The sequence below is a fragment of the Zootermopsis nevadensis genome, unplaced genomic scaffold, assembly GCF_977971745.1.
Source record: "Zootermopsis nevadensis isolate Lab colony 2312 unplaced genomic scaffold, Znev_1.0 Znev_ptg000028l, whole genome shotgun sequence".
In the NCBI taxonomy this organism is placed as follows: Eukaryota; Metazoa; Arthropoda; class Insecta; order Blattodea; family Termopsidae; genus Zootermopsis; species Zootermopsis nevadensis.
This window is the reverse complement of record NW_028259160.1, coordinates 15,212,779-15,239,926: the sequence shown is the minus strand read 5'-3', so window position 1 is coordinate 15,239,926 and position 27,148 is coordinate 15,212,779. Positions and strand designations below refer to the sequence as shown.

Here is a 27,148-nt window from a genome sequence, read left to right as displayed (position 1 = left end):
TAAACGTTCCACACAAAAACTTTTTGGCTAAGCTAAACTATGGATTTAAAGTCCTTAATATACATACCAATATTACTGCCTTAATGACTGGTTTATCGAAACGTTTGTCAGATGTTATCTCTCTCTCAGAATGTTTACAAATATTACATCACTACTGTAGGTCTTCTGCCAAATAACTGTTTTATATAGCTTCTGTATAGTAAGAAGTTTCCTCGCTAGATGGCAGAAATTCAAAGGAACGAGAGCCAAACTTTTGTTGCCAAAAATTGATTAATTATATCTACTGTACTCTATATACGGGTGCTGACTTTCGAACTAGTGAACTGGAAAAGACACGCTCCAACTGTGCCAATGATTTTCCTTCGGACATGAATTTTAAAAGATCTTTCTCTACGCTATGAAATATTACCAATTTTCTGTCTACTGTCCTTTGGCGAAAATAAATAAAAAATTTTGCTGGAGCTTATTACACAGAGTAAAATTAACTAGATACGATATATCTAATTATTTTTAAACAAATTAATCGTAAATTAAGACAATGTAGCTCGCCTTAATATCTGTGGTATAATCATTCAGAAACTTAAGTTCCACAATTGAAAACATTTCTAGTAATATTTCGTCTACTCAAAATATGTCTTGCCTAGACATTTTGTGGGTATGGAATTACGCCGTGTAAGTTAAGTCTGAAGGTTTGTGAAAATTATTTCCTAGTTGTAATAAAAACAATGTTTCCGGGATTGACCTCGTGTCTCCGACCTCAGGTAAAATCTACTCTGTAAGAGCAATCGATAGAGCTGGTCCGTAACTCAGGTCCAGTAATGTATTTTTTCAGTACGACTTAACTTCATATTCGTGTTTTTCCCATTTCAGAATGAGTATTCCATACAGAAGCTATAAAGTTTGTCCCACTATACGCCATGTAGGCGCTTGGGGTGAGTGGAGGTACAGCTCCTCTCTTCCTTGACCTCGGCACTAGTTGGGGGTGAGTGGTCAGCATCACGCCCCGGCCGGCTTTACCCCCGGGAAAGGACCCCGGTACCCATTGGATAGGAGGTTGGGTGGACCCCAGAGCCCAAAATAGAATTTTATCAAAATCTAGAAAGCATATAAATGTTTCATATGATGAGTAGTAATTTTGATACATTTCCACTTTCTGTGATATTGTTTTGATGCCATAATAACTACAACTGAAGAATATTTGACTTTTGTACCTAAGAATATTTGAATTTGAATAACAATATGCTGAATCAAGAATCCACTTTGAAAACTTAGTTAGGGTTTGGTTTGATTTGGCAATCTGAGAACAAGAAACTTTTGAAGATTTCTGTCTTCTGGGTTGTTACGCCTTGTAGCGTGATAGATGTCCACCAACGTTTCAGAGGTCATACTGCCTCCGTCATCAGGGCGATTAACGAGCCAATCGAGCGGAAAATGCTAGGTTTATAGGGACCAGACAGTGAATGGAGTAGCCTCTGGTCCCTATAAACCTAGCATTCACTCGATTGGCTCATGACGGAGGCAATATGACCTCTGAAACGTTGGTGGACATCTACCATACTACATGGCGTAACCCAGAAGACAGCCATCTTCATATCCACCACTGTGAAAACCTCAAAGCCTACAAGAAACTTTTGTTTCACAGCAATGTAAATAAACAGGTAGCTGAGTTCTGAGGCAGGTATAGCAGTTCAGAAGTTTTTAGTTTACTTGTAGTGTGGCAAGGGGTAGGTATGTATTGATGATATATTACACATCCTTGACATATGTCAAATGAAGGATCTCTGAAATGCAAATAAATTCTAATTTTGCAGCAAACTTCAGGCATGACGTAGGTGCATCTTTCTCCAAAAACTTAACTGGAAACAATAATTTGTAAAACTCAATATAAGAACAACACTGCAGTTTAATCTTCATTAACCCTACTTATGAACCAAAACAACAAAATTTCTAAACACAGTAGCCAAAAAGCAACGTTAAACGACTGGCAAATGCTAATACAATACATATTATAAATTAAAATTCACACTATTATATAAATTTCACATAATACAAAACAAAGTATTCACCTAGAGAAATTATAAGTTATAAATAGATCTACCCATCACATACAGAAGATAAATTATCACTTATTTGTAAACAACATAAATTCATTGACACAGTAAAAGGAGTGTGTAATTAAATATATTTTTAATGCTACCTTAAATTGCGTCTTTTTATTTACAATACTTGAGAGATTTGATGGTAGACTGTTGAAAATTTTGATTCCTGCATAATACGCGCTCTTCCGAAAGCATGAGAGGTTGGCAATTGGTCTATGAAGCTGATTTTTATTCCTTGTGTACAGCAGAATTAGTTTGAAAGAGTTCTTGGTTATTTACAATAAAGTTCATTAATGAGAACATGTATTCACAAGGAAGAGCCAAGATCTCTAATCTCTTAAATAGACTTCTATATGAATTTCTATGTTTTACACCAGCCAATAATCTAATAATTTTCTTTTGTAAAGTGAATATCTTTTTACTGTTTGATGAATTTCCCCAAAAAATTATTCCATACTTCATTAAAGAGTGAAAATAGGCAAAATATACTGATCTGAGTGTGTCAGTGTTGCTGACATGCAACAGAGATCTAACTGCGTAACATGCGCCACTTAACTTAGGTATCAGTTTATCAATATGATTAGTCCAATTTAGGTGATTATCAATTTGCAAACCCAAGGATTTTGTGTTTATTGACTCTTGTATATACTTCTCATTATAACCAATACTTAAAGCAAGCTGTGGCTAGTTATTTGTTATAAATTTTATTATATTCGTTTTATCTATATTTAGGGCCAGCTTGTTAGCAGTAAACCATTTACTCATATGAGACAGAACTATGTTTGATGTTGAACAGAAATCGTCAAAATTTTTATTAGAAATTATGACACTTGTGTCATCAGCAAATATTATGGGTTCTGTTAAAGTATTTCTTGTTTTTATTGTTGGAGGAAGGTCATTTATGTATATTATAAAAAGCAAGGGCCCTAAAATTGACCCTTGGGGAACTCCATGTTTTATTGTTCCCCAGTTTGAGAAAAAAATTACACAGTCAAAAGCTTTTGCTAAATCACAGAAAATTCCTCCAACATGCATTTCTTGGTTAACAGATTTTAGCACATTGTCTGTTAGTTTGAAAGCTGCATCTTCAGTGAATACACCTTTCCTGAAGCCAAATTGTTCCGGGATTAATATGTTGTTTGTTATCCTTTACTTTTTCATTGTTTATTAGAACAGATGGCATCTGTTCTGATAAATATATTTTTCCTGTCTCCCTTTTTATTAAGTTCCATGTTGTTTTTATTTTATTGTCTGATTTTGCTATAAGTCTACTGTAATGCTGCTTTTTAGCCTCTTTTATAACATTATTCAGAATTTTACAATACTTAACATAAAATGCTATTGCATTTGGGTCTTTACTGTTCCTACTGTAGATAAACAGACTTCTTTTATTCTCGCAAGATACTTTTATTCCTTGCGTAATCCAGTCATTCTTTACTTTGCCTATACTTTCATACGTAATAGGAAAACTAGCTTCAAAAATATTTATAAAAGTACACAAAAATGAGTTAAACTTTTTGTTGGTATCATTGACTTCATAAACAGATTCCCATGTTTCATTCTTCAGAAGAAGCTGAAACTACATGATTGTTTCATTATTTACTTTTCTTTTCTTCTGCTGTAAAGATATTAAGTATTAAGTTATGTTATCAATAGCTGTTCTTGAGTCATATTGAATTCTTGTTGCAAAATTTACAGTATGTATCAAATTATATGTTGCTAGTAGTGAGTTTAAACGTTTTTTTCCAGCAGCTTTCATTTAGATAGTCTACATTCATGTCGCCACAGATTAAAAATTCAGTTTTGGGATTATACAGATACTTTAGAGTAGCATCTAGTCCCCTTAGAAATTGTTGAAAATTACCCGATGGAGCTCTGTACAGGCTTGATATAACTAAGTTAGCTGTTTTTGTCTCTAGCTGGATTGCACAAATTTCTAAATCCTGTTCTTTACAGTGTTGTGAAATATCAGTTTTGTTGAAACATTGATCTTTCTTAACAAAAATACACACTCCTCCCCTCTGCAGGTTTTGTCTACAGAAACTGGAACCTAATGAGTAACCAGTTTTTTTTACCAAGCTTAAATTGTTCTTAATGCACTAATAAAATAACAATAGAGTAAGAAAAATGCTCCCAACCACCTACTTGCCATCTACTAATCATAGCACTGAATCTAACCAGAACACTAGCCCATGAAATTTACACAACTTCTCTTCTTATTTTGATCTACCCTCCAATGACCAGTTCCGACATGTCAACGCCCATGGCAGTGGACTCCTCCATCTGGTTCCATTGCACCATTGATCTCATGACGGATTTAATAACTGAAACAACCTCTTTGCTCCCTTCACCCTTGTGCCGCATGTTCTTCAAGCAAATAGGGATTACAACTGACATCAGAGCTTTGATGATGGTCACTTGCACTTCAATGCCCAGGTTTTCCAATTTGGAAAAAATTCCAGAAGTGAAGCTGGCTTCTATTTTGTTGTCCCTCCTCTTCAGACTGTTGTAGGCGTCGTTCATTATGTGGAAAATCATCATGATGTGGGCTTCACCTTTTTTCAGACCAAGAACACTGTGAGGCTTCACTTTTGGTATACACACCATGTACATGAAGCTCTTTTCAATGCCCTGCAGTTTGTGTTCAATCAAGACTCTATTGACTTTGTTAACTGATGATTCTGTTGCCATTGCCTGCCATCCTATGTTTAAACCCAAAGCTGGAACATCATCTTTGTCCATCAAAATGGTTGCAGTTTCCCTAGCTGTGGCTACTGCAACCCTGCCATGTGTGAATGCTACATTGCCCTTGTCATCATCTTGAGTTGGGAAGTAGATAGAGATTGAAACACCAGATGTACAGTTGAGGGTCATCCATTTTCCTTTATATTCTTTTTTGTACCAAAGTCCATTCCTGATCAACTCAATTCCTATTTCTGCCTTGTCAAGAGAGCTGAACTTTTCAAAAATGTCATCCAAGTTGAACTCTTCACTTTTATTGGTCAATCTTTTATAGTCATTGGAAACAGAGCCACAGGCAACGTTAAGTGCATCTTTGGCATAAATAGCCTGATTATTCATTATTCTCATTGTATTCAATTTGGATTTCATGACTCCCATCAAGGATACAGCAATCTTTGTGGGAGCCCTAGCAGCTGACAGAACAAAAATTTACCGAAGGAAGGTCACCGCTGAGATGTATGTTGGTTTCTCTCTCAGCAATTTGGCAACTGGAAATTTTTTCAAATAATCTAGATCGATTCCAGAAGCCTTATTTTCTTCTATTTGTGGCGTTGTATAGTAGTCAGAATCCTCGTATTTTGAAAGGACTAGCCCTTCGTAATTTTCCGTCCATAGTTGCAATATTAAGACATTAAATTCGTCATGCAGTTCCTTCCGTGTGTTATTGTCTATCTCCGCAATTATACTAGGTTTTTTTGCTGATGCCATTTCTAACACTTTGGGACTTATGCGACTTTAAGTATATCTTGTTTGTGACCACGACCAGCAATGTCTACAAGACAGATCTCAATATAAATGTATACATACAGTTAGGGGTACTGCGGAATGTATCTCGATTGTTTTGGAAGACAGTTAAATCTTCAACTATTACCACGTATCACCAACAACACATTACTTTCATAGTTTCCTCATTTTTATACACACAAAACAAATATTTGCCACGTATCAACTGTTCATTTCACCTTCGGCAAACATGAATTGGAGCACGAATGAACCCGAAAGAATCCGGAAGTAGACGAATACTAAAGTCACCGAATAAAACAGTAACTTACATCTAAGGTTGGTGTCCCTGGCTAACATATGTGTATGGAAACACTCTCGGCAGGTGCACTGCACGGAGCGAGAAGGTGACGTCGTAATAAGTGCCTAGACTGGAGGATTTAGAATTTAACACTTTTTTCCACCTTATCGTCTTCTTTCCCTTTTCTGGAACAGGTTTATTGCGCTGAGTATGACACATAGGCGTGAAGTTTCTATCCGCCATTTGTGGAGTTATCTGAGCGGAGCGAACAAAGTGTGAATATGCTAATATGGCTTTTACAAGTAAGTATAATATACCAGCTTCGGTATTATTTATTTCTTTTAAAATGTTTAATACCCTTTCTCATTTTCTTCTCAGTCTTTAAGGTATTCGTTCATATTTTTTAATAATAAATTCCCAATGCAAATCCTTAAAGAAGATAATTAAGTATATCGTCGTCTTCTGGGTTATGACACTGTGTGGTCTTGAATATGGTTACCAGTGTTTCGGTGTTACTCCGAAAACCTGGTGACCGTGACCATCACCAGAGCTCAGAATACCATGATCGACTTTTCAACGTGGAGAGCGGCACTATCCGTTTAACAACAACAAAACTCGTGGGATAATATGTAAATTATGAGCAGTTTAAAAAATTGCATTAACGTTTCTAAAAGAGAGGCTGAACTAAGTTTATTCAAACCACGAAACTATAATGCCCCACTAACCTTTCCTCTTGCTGACCCCAGTTATGCCTTAATTTTGGAGGGGGGGGGGGTTGCGCTATAGCGCAAGAAGTTTGTCACCGGCTTTCCGCAGAGGTTTGGTTTCGCTTCATATGGGATTTTTGGTTGGCAAAGTGGCACTGGAATAGGTTTCTCTCCGTCAATATCCACTTCACTCTGTGACCACAAAAATTCACTCAGATTTGATGGGATCGAACCAAAAACCTAATAGATGACAGCTGTGCAGTGTCCTGCCTGAAGAACCATCAGGTCTTGTTGGTATTGAAAGCAGTTATGAAGTATATAGAGTCTTTTCTGAATATTGTCTTCTATATCCTTAAATACACACCAAAGCAAAAAGTAAAACTGTCCCATTATACACCATGTCGGCGCTTGCGGGGAGAGTAGTACAGCTCTTACTCATTCTTGACCTCAGCACTAGATGGGGGTGAGTGGTCAGCATCAAGCACTGGCTGCACTTTACCCCCAGGAAAGGACCTCAGTACCCATTGGATAGGAGGCTGGGTGGGCCCCAGAACTCATATGGACACATCAATAAATTAAGTCAATAATGATATACAAATTTATTACTAAGGTACTTAGCCCACATAGGTCTATTTTAATTTACATAGCATGAGACATAACAAAATCAAATCTATAAAGTGTACATGTAATTAACTGACTGACTGACTAACTCACTTACTCTATGGAGCAGTCCTTGAGAAGTTTTTGTAACTCAGTTAGCCAAGAAATTCCCTGTCATATATGGAAACCAAAGGTTCATTACTGTGTTTACCACTGCATGCAGAATTTTAGTGGGAATTTCATGAACAGCCACTTGAGAAGGAAACAGGAGGGTAAAATAAAGAATGACTAGGTAAATAGGATGTGAGGATTAGAGGTGTATGGAATTATCTTAGTATTATGTCCACATTATTTATTTATACTAAATAAATTTGAACATTTGGTTTTGTATCCTTTTCAGAAGACACTGTTGTGGTTACTGGTTTCGGACCATTTAAAAATTACAAAATAAATGCAAGCTGGGAGGCAGTAAAACTTCTGCCATCAATGAACATTGAGGAGGAGTTTGGCATAAAGTTGATCATTCATGAAATTCCTGTAACATATGGGTATGTTACAGAGAATGTTCCAGTTCTTTGGAGAGTTCATAACCCAATGGTATGCATACTTTTTGGTTTACTTACAGACCCCTGTCATACATTCAACAGCATGGATGTTCTTATTGGCCACGTACCACAGTTCATGCATTGTCAAGCTGGCCATGTGTTGCAGTAATTTGCAATTAAAAATTGCAGAAATGCTCCTGTTAATTATGCCTTGTTTGTTTGTCTGTACATCAATAACAGATGTATATGTTCTTTTGCACATTTAAGTGACTAGGTTGTCAAAGGTCAAATTCTGCTGAATGCACCAGAATTGGTATCTCATGTGCCTACATTTCCTGACATTTTCATTCTTTCCCAAGTCTCTCCAGGCAAATAGGTTGTGTATGTCCTCTTGTAACCCAAAAAATTCAGTTTTGAAACTTCTTCTGTTACCTTATTGGTCCCAAAATATTTTCACTCGCAACAAGCCTTCAGCTATGCTGTCTTGGACAGGAATGTTGTCTGCTCTTTCATTGTTTTGGTATAACATATAATTTTAATTCTGTCTTCAACTTTATTTTTGTTTTGCCAAAGCTAGTTGTGCATGTGGGTGTGTCTGGCCTTGCAACTGGTTTGACTCTGGAACAAGAGGCACACAAGTCAGGGTACTGTAAAACTGATGTAGAAGGGAAATTACCTCCAAGAAATGAAGTCGGTAGTGGCAAAGCTGAAGTAATTCGGCCTTTGTTTGATGTTGAGGATGTATGCAAAGAAGTAGACAATACCGAAATAGGAATTCCCACCTTCTGCTCTTCAAATGCTGGAAGGTGAGTGAGTGTTCATTGGTTCATCTCAGATTGAGATTCTCTGCATATCAATTTGTATATAAGACCTGAAAAATAATCTGTAACAACTTAAACATATAATTTTATTATTCAGATGTTAAATAGAATATTGTGAGCCATGATTCTGTGTAAAAAGTTTGTGATGACCTTCCATTGGAATTTGTAGAATAAAGGAACTTCAGAGAATCCTGAAATTTAACTCAGGCAAATTTAATCAGTATGAAATAGACTCAGAACATAATTTGTGGAGCCTTATGGCAAAATAATGAAATACACTGTATTTACTCAAATAATTGCTTCTGTCTGACTTATGAGGATGTAAAAGATAAGTTCTTGTATTACATAATTGCCTTTGACACAGTGGTTATCATTATTTAAGCTGCTGTCTGCCTTCTTTTGCTGCCTCAATCAGCAGATTTATGGGTGATTCTAATTCCAGGCAAGAAACAGCCTTTTCCTATCTCTGTATTCATAACTGTTATCGCGTTGGAGACACTGATATCATTTACTTGACTCTGTGTTCTTCATAGTGCAATTTTGCTTTCGCTTCCCGTTCATGTCACAGTAGACTGTATACCTGCCTTTATAGTGTCATGTCAGTACGAAAGTTAACTTTGAAGTTTCTGTCTTTAAAAAACGTGAATAATTAAATTCAGTTATTGTTCAGTTTCATTCATTCCCACATGATTACTTTTACATTACAAGGGGAAACTTGCATAATTACCCCAACCATTTTTAATATTAAAAACTGTGTACAAAGTAAAGTAATTATGTTAGTAAATATAGTAATTTCTTTCATTGCATGCAGAATAAAATACTATTCAACAATATTATGAAAACTCTCTGAAATCTAGTTAGGACATGTTAGAACAAAGTTATGATAAACATATCGTGTGACTTGATTTTTTCTTTCTTCAGATATCTTTGTGAATTTACATACTTCACATCTCTGAACATCGATAACTTGCGTACTATCTTCATTCATGTGCCAGAGCTAAACAATCCATTCAGTGCAGCTGATTTGGCAAAAGGAATTAAGGCCATACTACGCATTTTAATTAAAAAACTGAGAGCTCAGAGTTCAGATGATTATCTCAATAATGAAGTGTGCTCAGTACAAATTAAATGATTTTCACTTTTGTGGTTATGATATTTTGTAAGAGATGTGCAATTACAGTATTATATACTGTGAATGATTGAATACATTTAAATGTAAAATAAAAGGCAATGATCCTGAAATAATAAAGTATACAACTCTAAGTTTTGTAAGTACGTAGGAAGTAAAAGAGTGGAAGTGTTAAAAAATAAATCACAGAAACAGGAAGATTCTATCAATTAGTGAGGGAACAACAAGAAGACAAAAGGGTTTGATATAAACTAAACTACTGTTATTCTGAGACCAGCCAAGTGCCAGATTACAGATGAAGCCCTTAACTTAGGAATGATATTATGATAAAGTCCTGCTTGGTCAGGGCTTGTTGCACATCTTATGGGACAATGATAGTATAGAGCAGTGGTGTAATGACAATTAGCAGTGCAAAATGAAGAACTCTGAGAAAAACATGCCCCAGTGCACTCTGTCCATCACAAATCTCACTTGAAGTCACCTGGGATTGAACCTGGGTCTCCATGGTGAGAAGCCAGCATCTAGCACATTAGCAGCTATGGCACAGTCTGAAAGGAGTTTATATATGAGACTGAAATATATGTTTCTTAAAATATGTTTTATTATGTACACATTATTCCAATTCGCAACAAAAGTAATGTCCTGTACATTTTAATCTTGGATTAAAGCCACATGCTTAATCTCGATACAATCTTCTGCATTATCAGCAGACTCCATCAACAAAATGTTACCTTCCATTTCATGAAGAATCTTCTATAGGCAACGACTTTTTTTTTTTGTACTGACACTTGAATTGGTTTGTAGACAGCAAAATTACATCTTATTTGTAAAAACCAAGAAAGTAAATCTTTATAACTTAACACCGTGGCAACAACACACTGATATCTTCCTGTGACATAATGACAAAATACTTAAATGGAATGACCAATGTCAGGAAAAATGTACTGTTGACATTTTTATTATAGTGGCCTGAACACTTATGCACAACAAGGAAAGCATTTTTGATTCATGTTTCAGTAAAAATAAAGGCATTAATGTCTGAAAGGGATTCTGCTCTCTATGAAATCCATGGAACTAGAATGGAGAATGGAAACAGTTGTTCCTAAAATTCGTGTATAATCATGTCACAAATGCAGCATTATAATTATACTTCCAAGAAGTAAAGAATTGTACTTTAAAATTGGTGTCCATGAAATTCCTACCATTTATGTTAATATCAGAGCAACATGGGATAGATAATACAGTAAGTTTAAACAGAAGTATATTTATTAATAAAACTTATGTATTGTATTCTGTATGAGCACCATCAGTATCTCTGCACAACAGATATTTCAGCTGCACTGCAGAACACATTCTCCAGCATGTGTGACGTTATCTTTATAACAACGTCGGCCTATGTATGATCCTGTAAATATGTAGGAAATTTAAGGACACACTGTAGTATAGTTAATTTTAACATGTATCTGTTATTTCCAAATTCCTCTGGCCTTTTTTAAGCATGCACAATGTTGAACTTTTCTCCGACTGCAATAACAAATTTGTGTTCTGCTAGGGACATGTTTCTTCCATATTCCTGTGCTATTTTGTTAGAGGCCTTGCAACAGATTGACTCCAAACCAGGTCAACTACCAGATCAGTAAAATATTTACAGTCTCGGGATTCGTCATGAAATAAACCGACCAGAAATCGTAATCTGTAACAGAAGTCAGTTACAAACAAGGAATATTTTTATTATGTAATTTTGTGATTAATTTTGATACTAAAAATATAATTTCATATTTGTTTTTGCAAACAAACCATAATTTGTGTATCTCCTTTATAGATATGGTCTGAATATTTCAGATTGTGTAATTGACTTCTTTAACAGTCTTAAGGGCAATTTTAAAATCACCAAGCTTTAAAATGATCTTAAGAAGATAATTTGAATTTTTGTTATTACAACATTTAAGTAACACAAATATTTTTCTGCTTTGTGTTGCTTGCAGTATCCTCAGTTTGTATCCTGAGATGTATATTTTTTTAGCAGTGGCAACATAATAAAATGAAGCCTTTGTCTCCTATGTTTATTAAGTTGGTTGCACAACAGTTAACCTGAAGATGTCTGTTATTAAAAGTTGTGTGCTGTATTTAATAACTTTGACGAGATCTTATTATTAGTGTTTCTGTATGCACACATTTATAGTTCTTCCATACTTTAACAAATCTTTGTGCCTCGTTATGTTTTGATATAAACAGAAATTATAAACACTGCAACATACTCATACTTGGGAAAACAAATGTTAATACTTGGAAGTATAAAATTAGAATTCGCATAAAATTGCAAACCCACATTTTTTTTATTTTTGCAATTTCTTGGTCATATAGTTTATACCTATCTGAAAAAAAGAACTTTAAATGTTTATTTTAACTAGAAACTGGATAAATGTAACTGATAAACCTGATTTTTTTATTCATATGAGACATATCTAATAAATATCACATAACTGTAACATGAAGCTTAATTTATAGGATATACAAAAAGGACTTTCTGTATATCAGAACTTGTTAAAATTCAAGCATTGCAGTTATTTTGTAAATATTACTGTATGTCAATTAGAGCCATGGTTGTAGATTTGAAAACATCTGTGAAGGAAACCATACATTTTTTAAGCATCTTGATGATTTTTCGTGTCTAAATTAGCTGCTGACAGCAAACGGTTTGCTTCCTATCTTTTTATTATGACAGATCAAGCTTTTTGTCATAAGAGTAATAAACCAGCTTCCACACATGAACACTGATAGGTAATATAATAAAACTGCTTCAAGACAGTGTCCAAAGTTGAGTATCCTCCCAAATATTTCTGATTTCTTCATTGTCCTTTTTTTCAGTTTTGTGAAATTTATCTTGCAAAACATCCCTATTTCCTCTTAGCTGTGGGTGGAGCTTGAGTATGGTGCATACAACCCTCTACATTCTCTGGCCAGTCACACACATTTTCATTGGGGTTAAACACCAGGTTGGAAGGGCAAGGCATGTGGTGTTTCCGTTCTCCTTCGCACATGTAGTACATCGTGCAGTCTGCTTTGTCTGGGTGGTATGAGATATGACCATCTTCCTCTTCACAAACCACTGATGTAGCTGTAACAACAATTAGATACGAAATTGTTTTGATGTCATCAGAACAAACTGCAACAAGTTTTCTTATCAGCAGGTCCACAATTCCACAGCCAAACCCGACCACCACAGTACTTTCTAATTTCCTACTATGAATAATACAGACAGTGGTTATGTGACTTTCAGAGGTTAGAGTTCACTTAATGCCATTTAACATATGGTCCTGAAATTCTGTGTGGTAAAAGACTTTGAGAATTATGCATGTTTTGGTCAGATGTCTTTTCTGTTGACTTTAAAGCAAGATCATAGCAGGCATATCAATTACGTATTTAATTTCTGGTCTGATAACACGAAGTAATGAACCACTGAAACCAGAAGTGTGAAGTTTTTTATGGAGATAAATTATGAATGCACCTACAGATTTTGATTGAAATGTTTGTTTGCTAATAATTATGAATACGTATGTTTCAGGTTATGTGTGAAAAATGGGTGTAGTTAGAATCTGTGCTAGTATAAACAAAGAGAAATGTATCACTAAATTGCATATTAATTAATCTTTAATCCCAGCTAGCTTTACCATATAGACTGAAGCATCTGAAGGGAAATAAGTGTCATGATTTCTTTACAGAACATCATAACTGCTTTGCTGAAAACAAATGTGACTCCATGTTACTTACGGTCTTTAGTAGTGTAAGCTCCACCTCCAGCAGTACCCTCATATGGTCCATCATACTCCAGTTTCACAGTGTAACCTTCCAGTTCCTGCCTCATTGCGCTAATCAGTGGGTACTTGCCAGTTCCACACTGTCCACGGAAGTCATCCATATCCACCGACCAAATCATGATACCTCCAAAACCCTCTTCTTTCAGCCAGGCCATCTGGAGGACAAACAGAAGAATGAACTGATGAGATTTTCGGTTCTCATGGCGGTGGTATGAAGATGATTGCCTTCAGGGTTGTTGCAATTCCTTACATATCCTTTCCAATTCATTACTCACTGATCAACATATCATTTGGTGCTGTATAGTCTGAGTTACAGACAGTGTAATTAAATAAATCAAGCAAATAACTACCTTTGTCTTGAGACTCCGCTCATCATCGAAGCCAACCCACTGGTCCTTACGATATGCGAACGGCACTTGCTGTTCATTGTCCCAAACAAGGGTTGTGTTTTCCCCATGCAGGAAATCGCACACCTACAACAAAACACTCCTTATTAGCACCTCCTGCATTCTGTCTGTTGAGTGCCATATACATTTTATAAAATAAATTCTGAATCGGAAAACCTGTTCGGTGAAAATAATTGGAGTTATTTGAAAAATGTATACATCCATCATTACTACTGCTGTTACTGTTATCACCATGATGCAAATGTATGATATTTTGTGATTCACTTTTCAAGACCAGATTTCTTATGAGGTGAGAAATGCATACAAATTTTTTGCAGGAAAACCTGAAGGTATGAGACCAAGACTTAAATGAAAAGCAAATATTAATGTAATTCTTCAAGGAACAGGATTGGACTGGATTCAGATAGTTCATCTTGGGGTCCAGTGGTGAGCTCTTGTGACATCCTGACCAGATGAGTAATATAATCTTCTCAAGGATGATACATAATAAACAGAAATTGTTTAGCATGAAAACAAAGTAACACACAAAAATTTTGATATACTGTTTCCTGTTCATAAAATGTTATTCCTGATTATGCTTCCTGGAATCTGTCTGAAAAGAAACATTGCTGCCACAAATGGGGAAGAATTAAAGCCAACAGTTAAAAAGTACATGTTTTCTGAATAGTGAACTAAAGTACATGGAAAGAAAGTGAAAAAAGAAAACTTGAAATGTGTATTTTTCAGTACCAATTTGGTGTCCATATACTAGCGTGTTTTCTTGACTTACGATCTTGATCATAAGTACTTGGGGCATATGCTATGTAATACTTTGTTCTGGATGCTTGTGCCTGTTGAAAATGCAAACCTGTCTGAAATGGGAACATTTTCAAGCCCCTTGGGGTTTCTTTATAAACAGACTTTATTATACCCAATATTTTAGGTTCGTATGGTGATGATGATGATGTTGAGTGTGATCTTCTAGATTGTAATACCTCATGGTTTTGGTAAGTGGTTACAGATGTTTTGAAGTAACAATGGTCCCCACCTACAAGACCATTTGGTGTCAACAAAGAAAACCAGCTGTTTCTGTTTTTTCCATAATTTTCACATGATATGCTAGAATGCATGACAAGCACTTTATTGCTGAATGTTACAAAGTAATATATAGTACCTACCTCATAATAAGACATGAAGCCTGCTTCGCCAGTGTACTTGCCAGGAGTGCCACCTCCAGAGGCGGGGGCACCAATATCAAACTTTGTGGGATCAACAAGGGTAAAGGAGCGACCATATGTCGGCATACCAATCATAAGTTTCTCCTTAGGGGCTCCTTGCTTCACCCATTCACGTGCACTGAAGTCCTGCAAATAATAACCTTAACTATAAAGCCTTTTCTAATATATTCTCACTGTGCTCTTCTTTTGATAAAACAGTTTTTGGGAATTTGCATAATGTACGTTCTCAAGACACTGTAGACAAAATAAAAAAGGTGGCCATTGTTTCGTATCTGAGGCTCCGAGGCAACATGAAAAATAAATTTTTCACTAAAAACAAAGGAGTTAATAAGTTTTAGGAGAATATAAACTACATTAACTTTTATATGTTAAAAGTAAGCATAATTCATAAATTTGTCTTACCAACAGCTCTATTTGTATGCAAAAAAATATTTACACTTTCAACTGCTTCTGACAAGGTATCCCAGTTTTAAAAAATAAAATCTTATTCACAGTTTCTGTCCCTGTATGGTTTCAATAAATTATCTCACATATAATTTAGACTATTCAAAAGCCAGTTAAGGTAGTATCATGGCACATGCTGAGGTAGAATTCTCCTGTCTACTGTTGTCAGTAATTTATTACGTAACATATGTTACACCATTTTTGGGGTTATTATGATTTCATACTTACAACGGTAAGCTTCTTCTGGTAGCTAGTGGCACTCTCCAGTGGATAAATGGGACTGTTATGCCCCACCTGTCTCTCCCATTGTCCATGGAAGTCATATGTCATCACATTGATGAAGTCCAGGTACTTGGAAATCTCCGGAACATCATAACTGCAAAGATCAATATGAGAATTTAGAGTGCAGCATTCAAGGTCATGGAATTACTAGGTTGTAATCCCAGATCATTTTGACTTTTTAGGGTTCCAAAGGCAAGAAGACCTTTCTTTGGAACTCCTATTAGTGATCTGTGTGTGTATTTGTCTCTACTTTTATTCAGCTATAGTCATGTCATGACCACAAATTCATCAATTTTATGTGAAACTCGGTATGAGTCATACATTTTTGCAGTATCCCTTCCTTGATGCTTTTTAAATGTCATCAGCAATATATATGACAGCCATGTGAACTTCTGAGGTGGGAGAAACATGAGCACTGATCGCTACAGTCCTGGAGATAATTTCATAGAGACAGATCTTTGAAAAGCAAGCAAGTTTAATTTATTTCCTTTCTTTTACAGAAAACATAACATGAAAGTAAGGTGATTACATGTAGAATTTTAAAATGATTTGAGTAACTAATGGGTCAACATAACCTGCAGAACAACTACAGTAACATGTCATTAACGCAACTAATAGCTAATTTTAAACATCAGATTCTTTCTTCAGAAATTAACAGTCCCTTATCTGGTCACAAAATCCCCTGCCTTTTATGGACCTGAAGGTTCCTTACCACATTCGCAAGAGCCAGTCACCGGTTCCTATCCTGAGATGATAAAATCAGAAAACACCACCACACACTGTTTCTCCAAATCCATTTTCATATCTCATGCCAAAAATCCATGCAAGTCTGAGGACCTGAACAAATATTTTTAAACATGCCCCAGGCTGGAAAACTACTCTTTGTTCGCTGTTCACAGTTTCTTTGCATTTATCCTCCATATGTGGAGGCCATTTCTTCCATTTGCAGCCTGATGTTGTGCCATACTATAGTAACAAGGAACCTACTTAAATGGACTGTAGCGTTTTAGGTTTATTTTCACTACCATGAAAATCTCATATCAAGTAATATTAAAAAAACCATAAGGATCTTGAAATGACACCATATCTATTGCTATTATGTACTTACCCTGCTGCAATGGCCTCAAAGCTAGCTGGAACTGCAGCTGTGAGCAGGAGGCGAGGCTCTCCTGAGCTTTTAGCCTCACCTTCAAATGCCACACGTAGCTCCTTGAGCAGGTTTACATAGGCAGCCCGATCATCAGCTCCTCTGCAGACAGTTGACAGTCATTAATTCTTTAACTGCTTTGTCAAACCAAACAGCAGGACAGAATTGGTCAAATGGAAAACTTAACTAGCACTGCAAATATAATTAATAATAATATCCACACAATAGCATCAAAATAGAAGTCTTGTTTAACAGCTCCATGGTTTAGGTACGGACACTTACCTGTTACCTGAAAACAGGGAAAGAGGCAGCCTATGAGACTCTGCATGTTACTGATCCGAAAGACAGCGTCAAAGAAAATACTCATATGACAATTTAATTTAAAAACTATTACCTGGGGTATTCCCAGTCAACATCCAGTCCATCAAACTTGTAGTCTCTTAGTAGCTCGATGGCCTCATACACAAACTGATTCATTCGGTAAACATTGGACGTGAGTTCTTTGAATGGAGTAGATCCAAATGCCCATCCACCAATAGCCAACAGAATCTACGAACATAAAAGTACTCAGCGTTCAGAACTTGCATTTTGCAATACTCAATAGCAGCAAAAGCCCTTGCATAAAATTTAGGTTATATCAGATATTATAGCTTTCAGATATCTTTGTTTATCCGTATCGAGTCACGTGTTAGATTGTGTGGTGATTTCTAGGTTTCATCTTTTCTTTTCTAGGATCTTTTCTATCCTTCCTAGAACATTCAGTTTGGAAGCATGTGCCAATTCCATGTCCACCATGACACAAAAAACTAACAATGTTAATTTAAAGAGTATGTTTTATAATAATTCACTTTTCTTTCTTCTTCATGTCTTCTTTATACTGAAAAATATAGAATGTATTTTTCAAAGACCTACTTTTTCATTAATTAACTGGAGAAGAATTCTTTCTCATAATTACAAATTTAGCACAAAATGACATGAGAAATATTAAAATACGTATAAAAGCTGTGTCTATACAATGAGGTTTTGTGTCTGGCAGTAGGAAATGGTTTTGTCCTGTTTCTGCATCCCATTATACCTTGATACTGGGATTCTTCTCACGCAAGGCTACCACTCTGCCATACATCTCAATGTCCTTCTCATCTGCAGCAGCTAGCTTGTGGTCCTTGAGAGTTGCAAAGGCATAAATCAGGTGAGAACAAAGCGACGGGTCAACATTGTCAGGAGTGAACTTTCCAGCACCTGGCCTCTTCTGGGACCAGCTGGTCATGTAACAGAACACTTGAGGCCCACGTACTGGAACACAGCGAGGGAAAGTAAAAAATAAGTTAATCGATTAAATAAAGAAATAAAGGCAACTAGTTTACCTCAAAGTGTTGCTGGTATTTCACTTCTATTGCCTTTTCAGTAGTAATAATATGTTCCAAAATTTAAAATGGTTGCTACTTTTATAGGAATGTACCAAAGAGGAGGAGAGGAGAGTGACGTGATTTTTGTGGTCAAAGGTGCGAAAAGCAGTGAATATCAAAATCACACACGAAATGGAAATAACTGTACGACCTAAGGAGAAAAAAAATTTACAAATGGATGATGATCTTCAAGCGATGGCAAACGAATTTTGATGATTGTTTTTCGAGATAATGCAACAGGAAAATGACTCTTATCAGTTCTTTTGTCATTGTTAAAGTTCGGAGTATAACGTTGTGATACGAAACCAATTTCCAGGTAGCAGGCAGTGGTGGTGGTTCATTCAACTCCGAATGCATTTCTACAGAACGTGAAACGTGCACGAACGAAAACTGGACCAGCGACAGAACTGGGTGGAGTCGATTACGTAATATGCAGCCATTCACTACGTCCACCTCTTATTTGAATGGCATCTGGTCAACCAGGTGCAATTTACAATGGTGGATACAACATGGTACCAATACCAACTATTGAATGTACTCACCACTCAACTGGTGAATTATTTGATTAGATAATGTGGGTTTTAAAACCACTGGCCTGAACACAGAACATTAAGATTTTGGAATGAATTGTACCAAGCATTCCCCGAATTGAAACTGTTCAAAAATCTTACGTTACAGCTGATGCGCAGATTTTAATGACAATAGAAGCCTGTTTTATAATACGACATCGAGAGCGTTGTCGAGTTTTTTTAAATCTAAATCACAGACCGGAAGACGTCGATCAGATGATAGATGTTGACCTTGTTAGCCCTTGGCATTTGTGCCGTGGCTTGATTTCTAGATTTTGAACGAATTGAGCTTTTGGTTGTTGCAGTGTTCAACGTAACGACTTCTGAGAGTCAATGGGCCTTTTTTTTCCTGAAATTAAACTATGTCTGGCGAAGCGAAAGTTTAGTTAATTGGTTCCAAATATTATCTATAAACGACAGGTATGAAGGAGTGAAAAAAATATGGAGAGTATAAAAGAAGAAAATGAGGAAATTTAAAAAGAAATAGAAAGAGAGCGAAAATAAAGGTATAAATAAAAAAGGACAATTAAATTACTTAAGTAAAACAACAAACACAGAAAGACTAAAGGAAGACGAAAGACAAATTCGGGGAGAATTTATATTATATCATAAGTCTAGATTTCATACACGTTGCAGGAAACAAGTATAAATGAATACGTTTCAACTAATTAATGGTTCAAACAAACATCACTGGTCCACGACCCTAACTCAGGCTGGAAAACTGACGTGCAGAAGCAAACGACCAATCCGCCCTCTGGCAGCCACTTTCACTCACCCACATCACCGCCCTACGAAATGGCTTTCGTCATTTGCATATTACATCTCAGTTCGACCTCTGAGGCTGAATAAATTAATCCATAACATCCACTTTAACCTTGAGACACGCAGGGAGCAATTCTGCTTACCGTGTGGATCAACGACATTCTGGAGCGCAGAGGCGTCAGTGTTTTGTTTCTGTGGCCTGACTCTTTTCAGTACCTCGCTGACTGATATTTTGATAGGCGGTGGCTTCGTGGTCGTTTCTATGCTGATTGAGTTGGCAACCCTGCTCCAGTCCACGTCCTTCGCGTTGTCTGCACGGGGAATTCCTCTGAGTTCTTCCCTGAAACAGAAATTTAAATATTCTTGCGTTGAAATATAGGAACCAAAAAGTTAATTTACCCGATGCGATTGTGCGCCAATCATAGATGCGTCCTGCTCTGTATTTGGGAGGCCCCAGGTTCAAATCTATCTTAACTGAGGTTTTTTCGTAGTTTTATTCCGTTCCTCCAGACAAATGGAGGGATGGCAACTAAACGTAGACCATAACCACTTCACTCCAAATAATTTCTAATTCATTATTCACTAATCATCCTACCATTAAAAGATATAGGTTATAATCTGAACTACTATTAAGTGTCGTTAAACAAGCCATAATAAATATCATGCCCGGATACACTGTTAATAGTTTTGTATCTTATGATAGACTACGTCGTTAAAGTATGTTCAGTAAATGCAGACGTGAAAGACGTTAAATAATTTTTGAAAGACGAAATTTTCATGAAACTCTCTCGTCCCCCGGTCACTTCGAAATACCCTGATTCTGTCAACAGAGTAAAAATTAATTTTCTGCCTTAGCTCAAGAGCGTAACTTCGTAAAGTACCTCATGGCTCCGATGAGCGGGTACTTGACACGTCCACCGCAGATGGATCCCGTGAAGTCATCCATGTCCACGGTCCAGACCATGGCTCCAGCGTATCCGTTGTCCTTAATCCATCGCATTTTGTTCCTGATTGAGCGTTCATCGTCGAATCCTACCCATTGGTCTCCCTGAATCGCGTACGGTACTTTCATCTCATCGTCCCACACGTAGGAAGCCCCGTTCTTCAGCATTTCACACACCTGTGGGGCAGATAAAAGCATCTAAAACGCGTAAAAATTGGCAGGGGGTCACTAAGACAGTGCGTTTCATTTTCGTACGACTGATTCATTCTGAGTGTTGCCACTTCACCCTATAAGGCCCGATGGTAACTATACTTACCACCTATTTCAACAATCAGTAACTCTGCATTTTAAATTTATGGGTTTCGTATTATATTCACTGTAAAATGCAATTATTTCCTTAAACAGTCGATCTTTGTAATGATGAAGTGTGGTGTTTTCTTCGCGGTACGGACTGAATTATTAAATATTATTTACACAAGCTTCAGGCTTAAAAGGGGATAGACTACGGATGTTTATGATTAACTCCCTTCGGTAAACGATCCAGGAGACGTCACATTGGTTCTAAGTTATCATTGGTCTGAAGAAAGCAACATTTTCTGAGCGCGCGAAATGTGAATTTCGACTTCCTGTAATAATTCCTGCTAGGAATGTGAGATCACGTGTGAAAATATATTCATAAACGTGCGTTACGAGCAAATTTTTAAAGAGAGTGCAATGCAGTGGAGGAAACTGTACAGAAAGAGGCCACTAATTAGGATACCAGTACCTAGTAATTTATCGATACTAACAGTGGCTGAAGACAATCGTGTGATTCATAATCGATGCTGTACTTCGCACACCTAGTCCTTGCAATCACGATGAAGATGCCAATTACGCTGATTTATTAACACTCATCACGTGACAAGCCGTGAGTTACCTGCCAGTTTGCCTTGTGAAAACGTTACAAACCTCGTAATAGGCAAGGAATCCGCCTTCCTTGGTGTAATCTCCAGCTTTTCCTCCGCCACTGGCCGGAGCATTCACTTTGAAGTTGGCGGTGTTGGACAGGGTGAAGGTCCTGCCGTATGTCGGCATGCCGATGACGAGTTTATCCTTGGGCGCTCCCAGCTTCACCCACATGGAGGCCGCGTGATCGACGCATAGCTGTTTACGCCACTCAGAATCTGAGCTGGGAGCGAACAGGGGCGCGTTGTGTCCCGTCTCTCTCTCCCATTTGCCGTGGAAATCGTACGCCATGAGGTTGATGAAATCCAAGTAACTGCGACCAAAACACAAACTGATTAACGATCGTCTAAATAACACGCAGTAATTCAATCCGTACCGCAAAGAAAACTCAACACCTCACTATCACAAAGATTAAGGAAATAATCCCTTTTATACTGAAAATCACGCGATCCATAAATACAAAATGCAAAGTTACTGATTCCTGTAGCAAGGGAACATACGTATCTACGTGCCACAGGACTGTAACGTTCAGTAATGAAGCCGGATTTCCATAAAAGGCGGTCAATTCCTTAAAAAGCTCAACGACTATCAACATCTCACGAAATGGAGTTTCTTAGGTTGATCAGAATTTCAAGAAATCCTTGATTTCATTTTTTTTTATCGTTGAACACGGCAAACAAAAGGTAAAGTATTTTAGTTGTCATGGCAACCGCAAAGAACAGGATCGAAATCTGGATCTACAAGTGAAGAATTCCTCGTAATAATTCACGAGGAACGACATAATTTCTTAGGAGCTTTTACTCGTTTATTTCTTGTTAGTTCCATCAGCTTCTCGAACTGCGTTCTGAGGTTAGTGACGTCGTCCAGTCCTGCACAACGTGGTCACAGCTGTTCACACGCCGAGTACCAGCTTACACCGACAATCACACAAAAATCACAATCCGTAATTTAACGACGAAATTGTTGTTCTGAGCTGTGACGCCGTGTAGATTCTTAACCTGATACCAACGTCTGTTTTGTGGACAGTGTGTTCCTCCAAGTACCTACGATTCTGCATGGCGTCACAACCCAGAAGTGACTACAAACTTACATTTGCTTACGTCAGGAACCCGCCTCTCTTATGATTCCTTGGATGTAGAAGTGTTGCGAGGATTAAGGGCTGGCTTACCTGGCTACTGCAGGAACATCGTAGCCCCCTCGAACGTTGTCTGGGCCAACAGGTACAGCGGCTGTCAGGAGCAGGCGAGGTTTCTTGACCTCCTGCGCCTCAGCCTCGAAAGCTTCCCGCAGTTCTACAAATGAAGAAAAGTCAGTGAAGCCAAAATACTAGACCTCCTCTCTGCTTTCCTCCGAAACGTCGCTCCCCATTTATAAGTCCACGCGGTGTCATACGTCGGAAGACCACGATGGACTTCTTTCTACTCTGAATTTTCGTTATGTTACGATGCACAGCTGAATAAAATAATTAAAATCTTCAGTGGGATGTTAGATGTACCGGCTGTTTCAACATTTAACAACTCCATTTTCTATTTGTGTGTTTCGGATGATTCTCACTCTAAAGCGCGATTATTCCCAGTTGATCTTTGTAATGGTGAAGTGTCGTGTTTTCTTCGCGGTACGGACCGAATTCTTAAATATTTAGTCGAGCTTCGGCTTTAAAGGGTCAGTATCAAATATTTTGCATGGTTTACTAGTGATACTCTGACGTAAATGAAAAGAAACGAGCATTTTGAACGACTTTGCAGTAGGTCTGCAGATACAGACTTCTTAAATGTACAGCAAAGTAACCTTTCCGCTGGAATATTCTCGTCCTGCGCCTCAGCGATTGCAGGCATTTCGTCATCATGCCCCACGGACCTAGAAGTCTGTTAATTCAACAAGATGTTCCGCCCAAATAACACTTCCCGGACTTTCTTTTTTTTGCGAATGTCGCAAAATTCGCTTTCTTCAAACACGACTGAAATCAGACACGTGTTTACTCGTTTATTATTCGTGGTTTATTTAACGATGGTTTCAATCGTTGGGGCCCGTTCCAAGGGGCTGCGTCCCACCAACATTCAACGCGCCTCAAACACCATGGCCGTCATCCCGCACCCTCCTTATTCGCCGTGTGACTTCTTCCTCTTCCCAAAGATGAAAATTCAGCTAAAGGGAAGGAGATTTGAGACGATAGAAGAGATTCAGGCAGAATCGCAGATGGTGCTTGACAGGCTGACAAAGAAAGATTTCCAGGGATGCTTCCAGGCTTGGCAGCGGCGCTGGGATCGTTGTGTTCACTCCCAGGGGAACTACTTCGAGGGTGATGGATGAATTTAATACCTGAGATAAGTGTACGGGGTGTTTTTTTTTAAATATAGGCGCAGTCTTTAAACTTTCCGATCGCACCTCGTATGTATTAAACATAGACTGATGCATAAATTGACTTTCGAGGCAGAGTGCTAACCACTTGACCGTTCTGCCACTTACCCTTCAGGAGCAAAACGAAATTCTTCTTATCATCAGTTCCCTTTGGATATTCCCAATCCATGTCCAGGCCGTCAAAGTCGCGGTCCCTGAGGAACGGGATGGCGCTGTAAATGAAGGTCTGACGAGCGTACCTCGTCGCGGACATGACCTTGAACTTCTGCGTGCCAAAAGACCACCCACCTACAACAGATTAAAATTAGAATTAGAAAATTAATCATGTCCAATTCAATGCAGTGCATTTTCTTTCGTGTGCCAGCTAAGATGTTGCTGGATTTATTATTTATACGTATCCTTGGGGTGGACAGATATCAGGTGTGTTAGTATAAGATAAATACTCGATGCGAAACTTCATCATTTGAGCTCCTTGTCTACTAATGTTATAATAGTTGATTAATTACAGATTAAGTGGTCTCGAAATATAGCCCACGCAGGAAAACGGTAATTTCGTAAAACAATTGATCAGAAAACCCCAAGGGACGAAACCACTTTGCATGAGTAGTCGCAGATGGGAAACTGATATTAAAGAGTTAGGGTAATATTAGATATGTATAAAATTCAATAGGCTAACTACTACGTTTAATTAAGAAGCTCTTGATAATGTATTTTTTGCTTTAACCTCGTACTTCCTGTCTCTTAGGTCCAAGTATTATTCTCAGCACACATCCTGAATCTGTGTTCTCCGCTTATAATTATACACCAAGTTTCACACCCATATAAAATAACTAAAATCAGCTTTTTTCATATTAATCTCTAAGATTTTACATAAGAGACGGTAAAACTGAACTGAACGTCCTCTAAACTTTCTCGTGAATATTTTAATTTTTCCACATTTTCAGAGAAATTACTTTTCTACCTATGTGTTATGATGACACATTAACATTACTTAATTTAGCAGTTAATTCTTACACAGTGCAATCTTAAAAAGAAGTCCGCCGCTGTTTAACCTGTTCGTGAATCGAAACAGACAGCCGCCCGTCAAGTGCACCATCAGCCACTCAACTTACCGATAGCCAGGAGGATCTTCAGCTTGGGATTTGCCTTCTTGAGCGTCATAATCCTCTCGTAGAGACCAACTTTCCCGTCTTTCGTCTCGTCATTCGACTCGAACGAGGACAGCTTGCCCTTTTTGAGCCACCCGAATGCGAAAATGATGTGAGTGCAAAGATCAGGCTCGATGTCTTCAGGCAGGAATTTGCCATGTTTCGTTCTGTACTGGGACCAGTTAGTGTAGTAACAAACGACCTGCAACAGCGGCACATGGTCCATTAAGCACACCTGGCAGTGGCCCTGTTGTCGTTCGTCTTCTGGGTTGGAACTCCGCATGAACTTGTGGCTAGATACCAACGTTTCGGAGGAAAATAATGCTTCCATCTTCAGGGCTGATGAATGAGGCAGTGTGTTCCTCCGTAACGTTCGTATATGCACTTCAAGTTTATGAGGCGTTACTATTTAAAAGACTGACATCGACATGGTCACTGAGCCGTCAGAACTCCTCACCTCACACAGGCAGAGGGACTTTTCGTGTTATTTCAGACGCGTGGTATCACTGCAAAGCAAAATGAAAGTTCCTGGATTAAGTACACGAACAATTAATGCGCCCTAGTTCATCCTGCGTACCTTGTATCCGTCCTTCTCGTCGGCGGCGACCGCAGTGCTGCCTACGCCACTCTTGCGAATGCTAGTGACTGTGGGTGTGATCCGGTTCCTGACTTTGAACCGGTTCACACTCGCTGACGTCTCCTGGTCCCGACTCTTCATACTGGACGACGGTGTGGACGAGGTAGGTCGACGCAGCCGTCGCCTTCCACCTGGAAACCAGGCGGTTCTGTGTGAGAACTGGGAGACAGAAGGCGGTCCGGCAACGAAGTCGCAAGGACGCGGGAGGTTTCATGATCTCACGGAGGCGAGTATGAAGATGACCGTCTTTTGGGATGTTGCACCTCGTAATTCGGTAGAAACTGACCGATGTTTCAGACGTGCTTCCTGAATCATCAGGTCGATGGCAGTAATGCGCGGCGCCAACATCCCAGAAGACAATTGTCTTCATGCTCGTATGAACTTCGCCGTCGCTCGAGAACCAATGAACTCGTTTTCTTGTTGAATTTATTATTGGGGAATTTTTGTAACTGGAGTGTCAAGTGGAACTCGCTGAATATTTATCGAAGTGAAAAAATTGGAATATAATTTGTAGAGAAATTTTTAAAACATGTTATACCCGATATTATTTTCCCTTGAGGCTTGCGGTTTTCCAGATAATGAAACAAATGACATTCTTACGCTGTGCTGTGTCGAAAAACGTGCGACTATGTTTGGCCTTCCCCGTCTATTACAAGTTATTTAAAACAGAATCAAAATCACGGATTGAAAACCTAAGAGTTAATAACGGAACGAAGTTTCCATATTTCTAAACGAGAATTTGACGAAAGTTATAGCAAAGGACAAACAATTTTCCAGTAGTCACGTCCCGAAAAAAAATTTTGAGCCAGAAAATATTATCTTCTGAACTTGAAGCGAATAATTCCGAGGTAAAAGTTTCGTTCGTTTTTACTCGCATGACAGAAAAGGAAGACGGCGTAGGTAATCACAGGGAGAAATCTGCGACTCCTATGCTTGACCCTACATTGATCTGAGACCACAGACTGCTGGAAAGTACTCGTGGATGAGGTCTCTCTTCCTGCAACATGCATTTTATCAACACAGCCTGTAATTCAGACATTTCCCGCTCCGCTGAAGCTTGGAGAACCTGAGGAGAAGATTCTCTAACAAACATAATGACAGTGAAAATAGTGCAATCGTACGTGACACTATTTCTGGACGTCGGAGTTGCGACACATTCTGCGTGTACTATTCTGACAGCATTATAGAAAATAACATGTGTCCCCCTACTCATCCCTGTACTCAAGCACCACGCCATGAAGACGAGGTTGAGTGGTCAGCTTCCCGCTCCGGCCGCTTGAGCCCCAAGGTAACAGCCTCAAGAAGAATCTACATTAAATTCTCTCGACAACTCTTCTGGGAGAATCTCCTCGTTTCATGAAGGCAGTTTTGGAAATGTGCATCCACTTAATGAATTTCAAA

The 27,148-nt window shown here is 38.0% G+C and overlaps 3 protein-coding genes across 5 annotated transcripts in view; 1 reads left to right on the top strand and 2 right to left on the bottom strand.

Moving 5' to 3' along the window:
- The window catches only part of LOC110832824 (cytosolic carboxypeptidase 1), a 48,854-nt gene extending 42,987 nt beyond the window's left edge, over positions 1–5,867 (bottom strand). The window contains exon 1 of one of the 2 annotated variants that reach the window (XM_087356821.1): positions 5,649–5,867. The gene's annotated coding sequence lies outside the window, so the exon portion shown is untranslated. Of the gene's footprint in view, positions 1–67; positions 188–5,648 lie in introns of those variants that run through there. The other variant, XM_022070181.2, reaches the window with a different exon arrangement.
- Positions 5,868–5,895: 28 nt separating this feature from the next.
- LOC110832833 (pyroglutamyl-peptidase 1) lies at positions 5,896–11,724 on the top strand. The gene is made up of 5 exons (XM_022070203.2): positions 5,896–5,968; positions 6,057–6,164; positions 7,570–7,766; positions 8,288–8,520; positions 9,457–11,724. The coding sequence occupies exons 2-5, from the start codon at positions 6,152–6,154 to the stop codon at positions 9,665–9,667; spliced, it is 654 nt and encodes a 217-aa protein (XP_021925895.1). The 5' UTR covers positions 5,896–5,968; positions 6,057–6,151; the 3' UTR covers positions 9,668–11,724.
- Cht7 (chitinase 7) overlaps positions 10,244–27,148 on the bottom strand; it is a 55,921-nt gene continuing 39,016 nt past the window's right edge. For both annotated transcript variants that reach the window (XM_022070191.2, XM_022070189.2), the window contains exons 3-17: positions 25,688–25,878; positions 25,075–25,312; positions 24,071–24,250; positions 22,773–22,896; positions 21,608–21,917; positions 20,598–20,836; positions 19,860–20,056; positions 18,055–18,272; positions 17,374–17,528; positions 16,941–17,081; positions 15,779–15,926; positions 15,047–15,232; positions 13,833–13,955; positions 13,436–13,637; positions 10,244–12,782 (exon numbers count right to left, since the gene is read on the bottom strand). In XM_022070191.2, coding sequence (XP_021925883.1) covers positions 12,562–12,782; positions 13,436–13,637; positions 13,833–13,955; positions 15,047–15,232; positions 15,779–15,926; positions 16,941–17,081; positions 17,374–17,528; positions 18,055–18,272; positions 19,860–20,056; positions 20,598–20,836; positions 21,608–21,917; positions 22,773–22,896; positions 24,071–24,250; positions 25,075–25,312; positions 25,688–25,828 — 2,823 coding nt within the window. In that variant the 5' untranslated portion in view covers positions 25,829–25,878 and the 3' untranslated portion in view covers positions 10,244–12,561. The remainder of the gene's footprint in view (positions 12,783–13,435; positions 13,638–13,832; positions 13,956–15,046; positions 15,233–15,778; positions 15,927–16,940; positions 17,082–17,373; positions 17,529–18,054; positions 18,273–19,859; positions 20,057–20,597; positions 20,837–21,607; positions 21,918–22,772; positions 22,897–24,070; positions 24,251–25,074; positions 25,313–25,687; positions 25,879–27,148) is intronic.

What these genes read in the sequence shown, in the direction of transcription:
- LOC110832833 (XM_022070203.2), top strand. An exon ending in GGAGAGTTCATAACCCAATG is followed by an intron (nt 7,767 to 8,287) that starts GTATGCATACTT and finishes GTTTTGCCAAAG; the next exon opens with CTAGTTGTGCATGTGGGTGT. An exon ending in TGCTCTTCAAATGCTGGAAG is followed by an intron (nt 8,521 to 9,456) that starts GTGAGTGAGTGT and finishes TTCTTTCTTCAG; the next exon opens with ATATCTTTGTGAATTTACAT.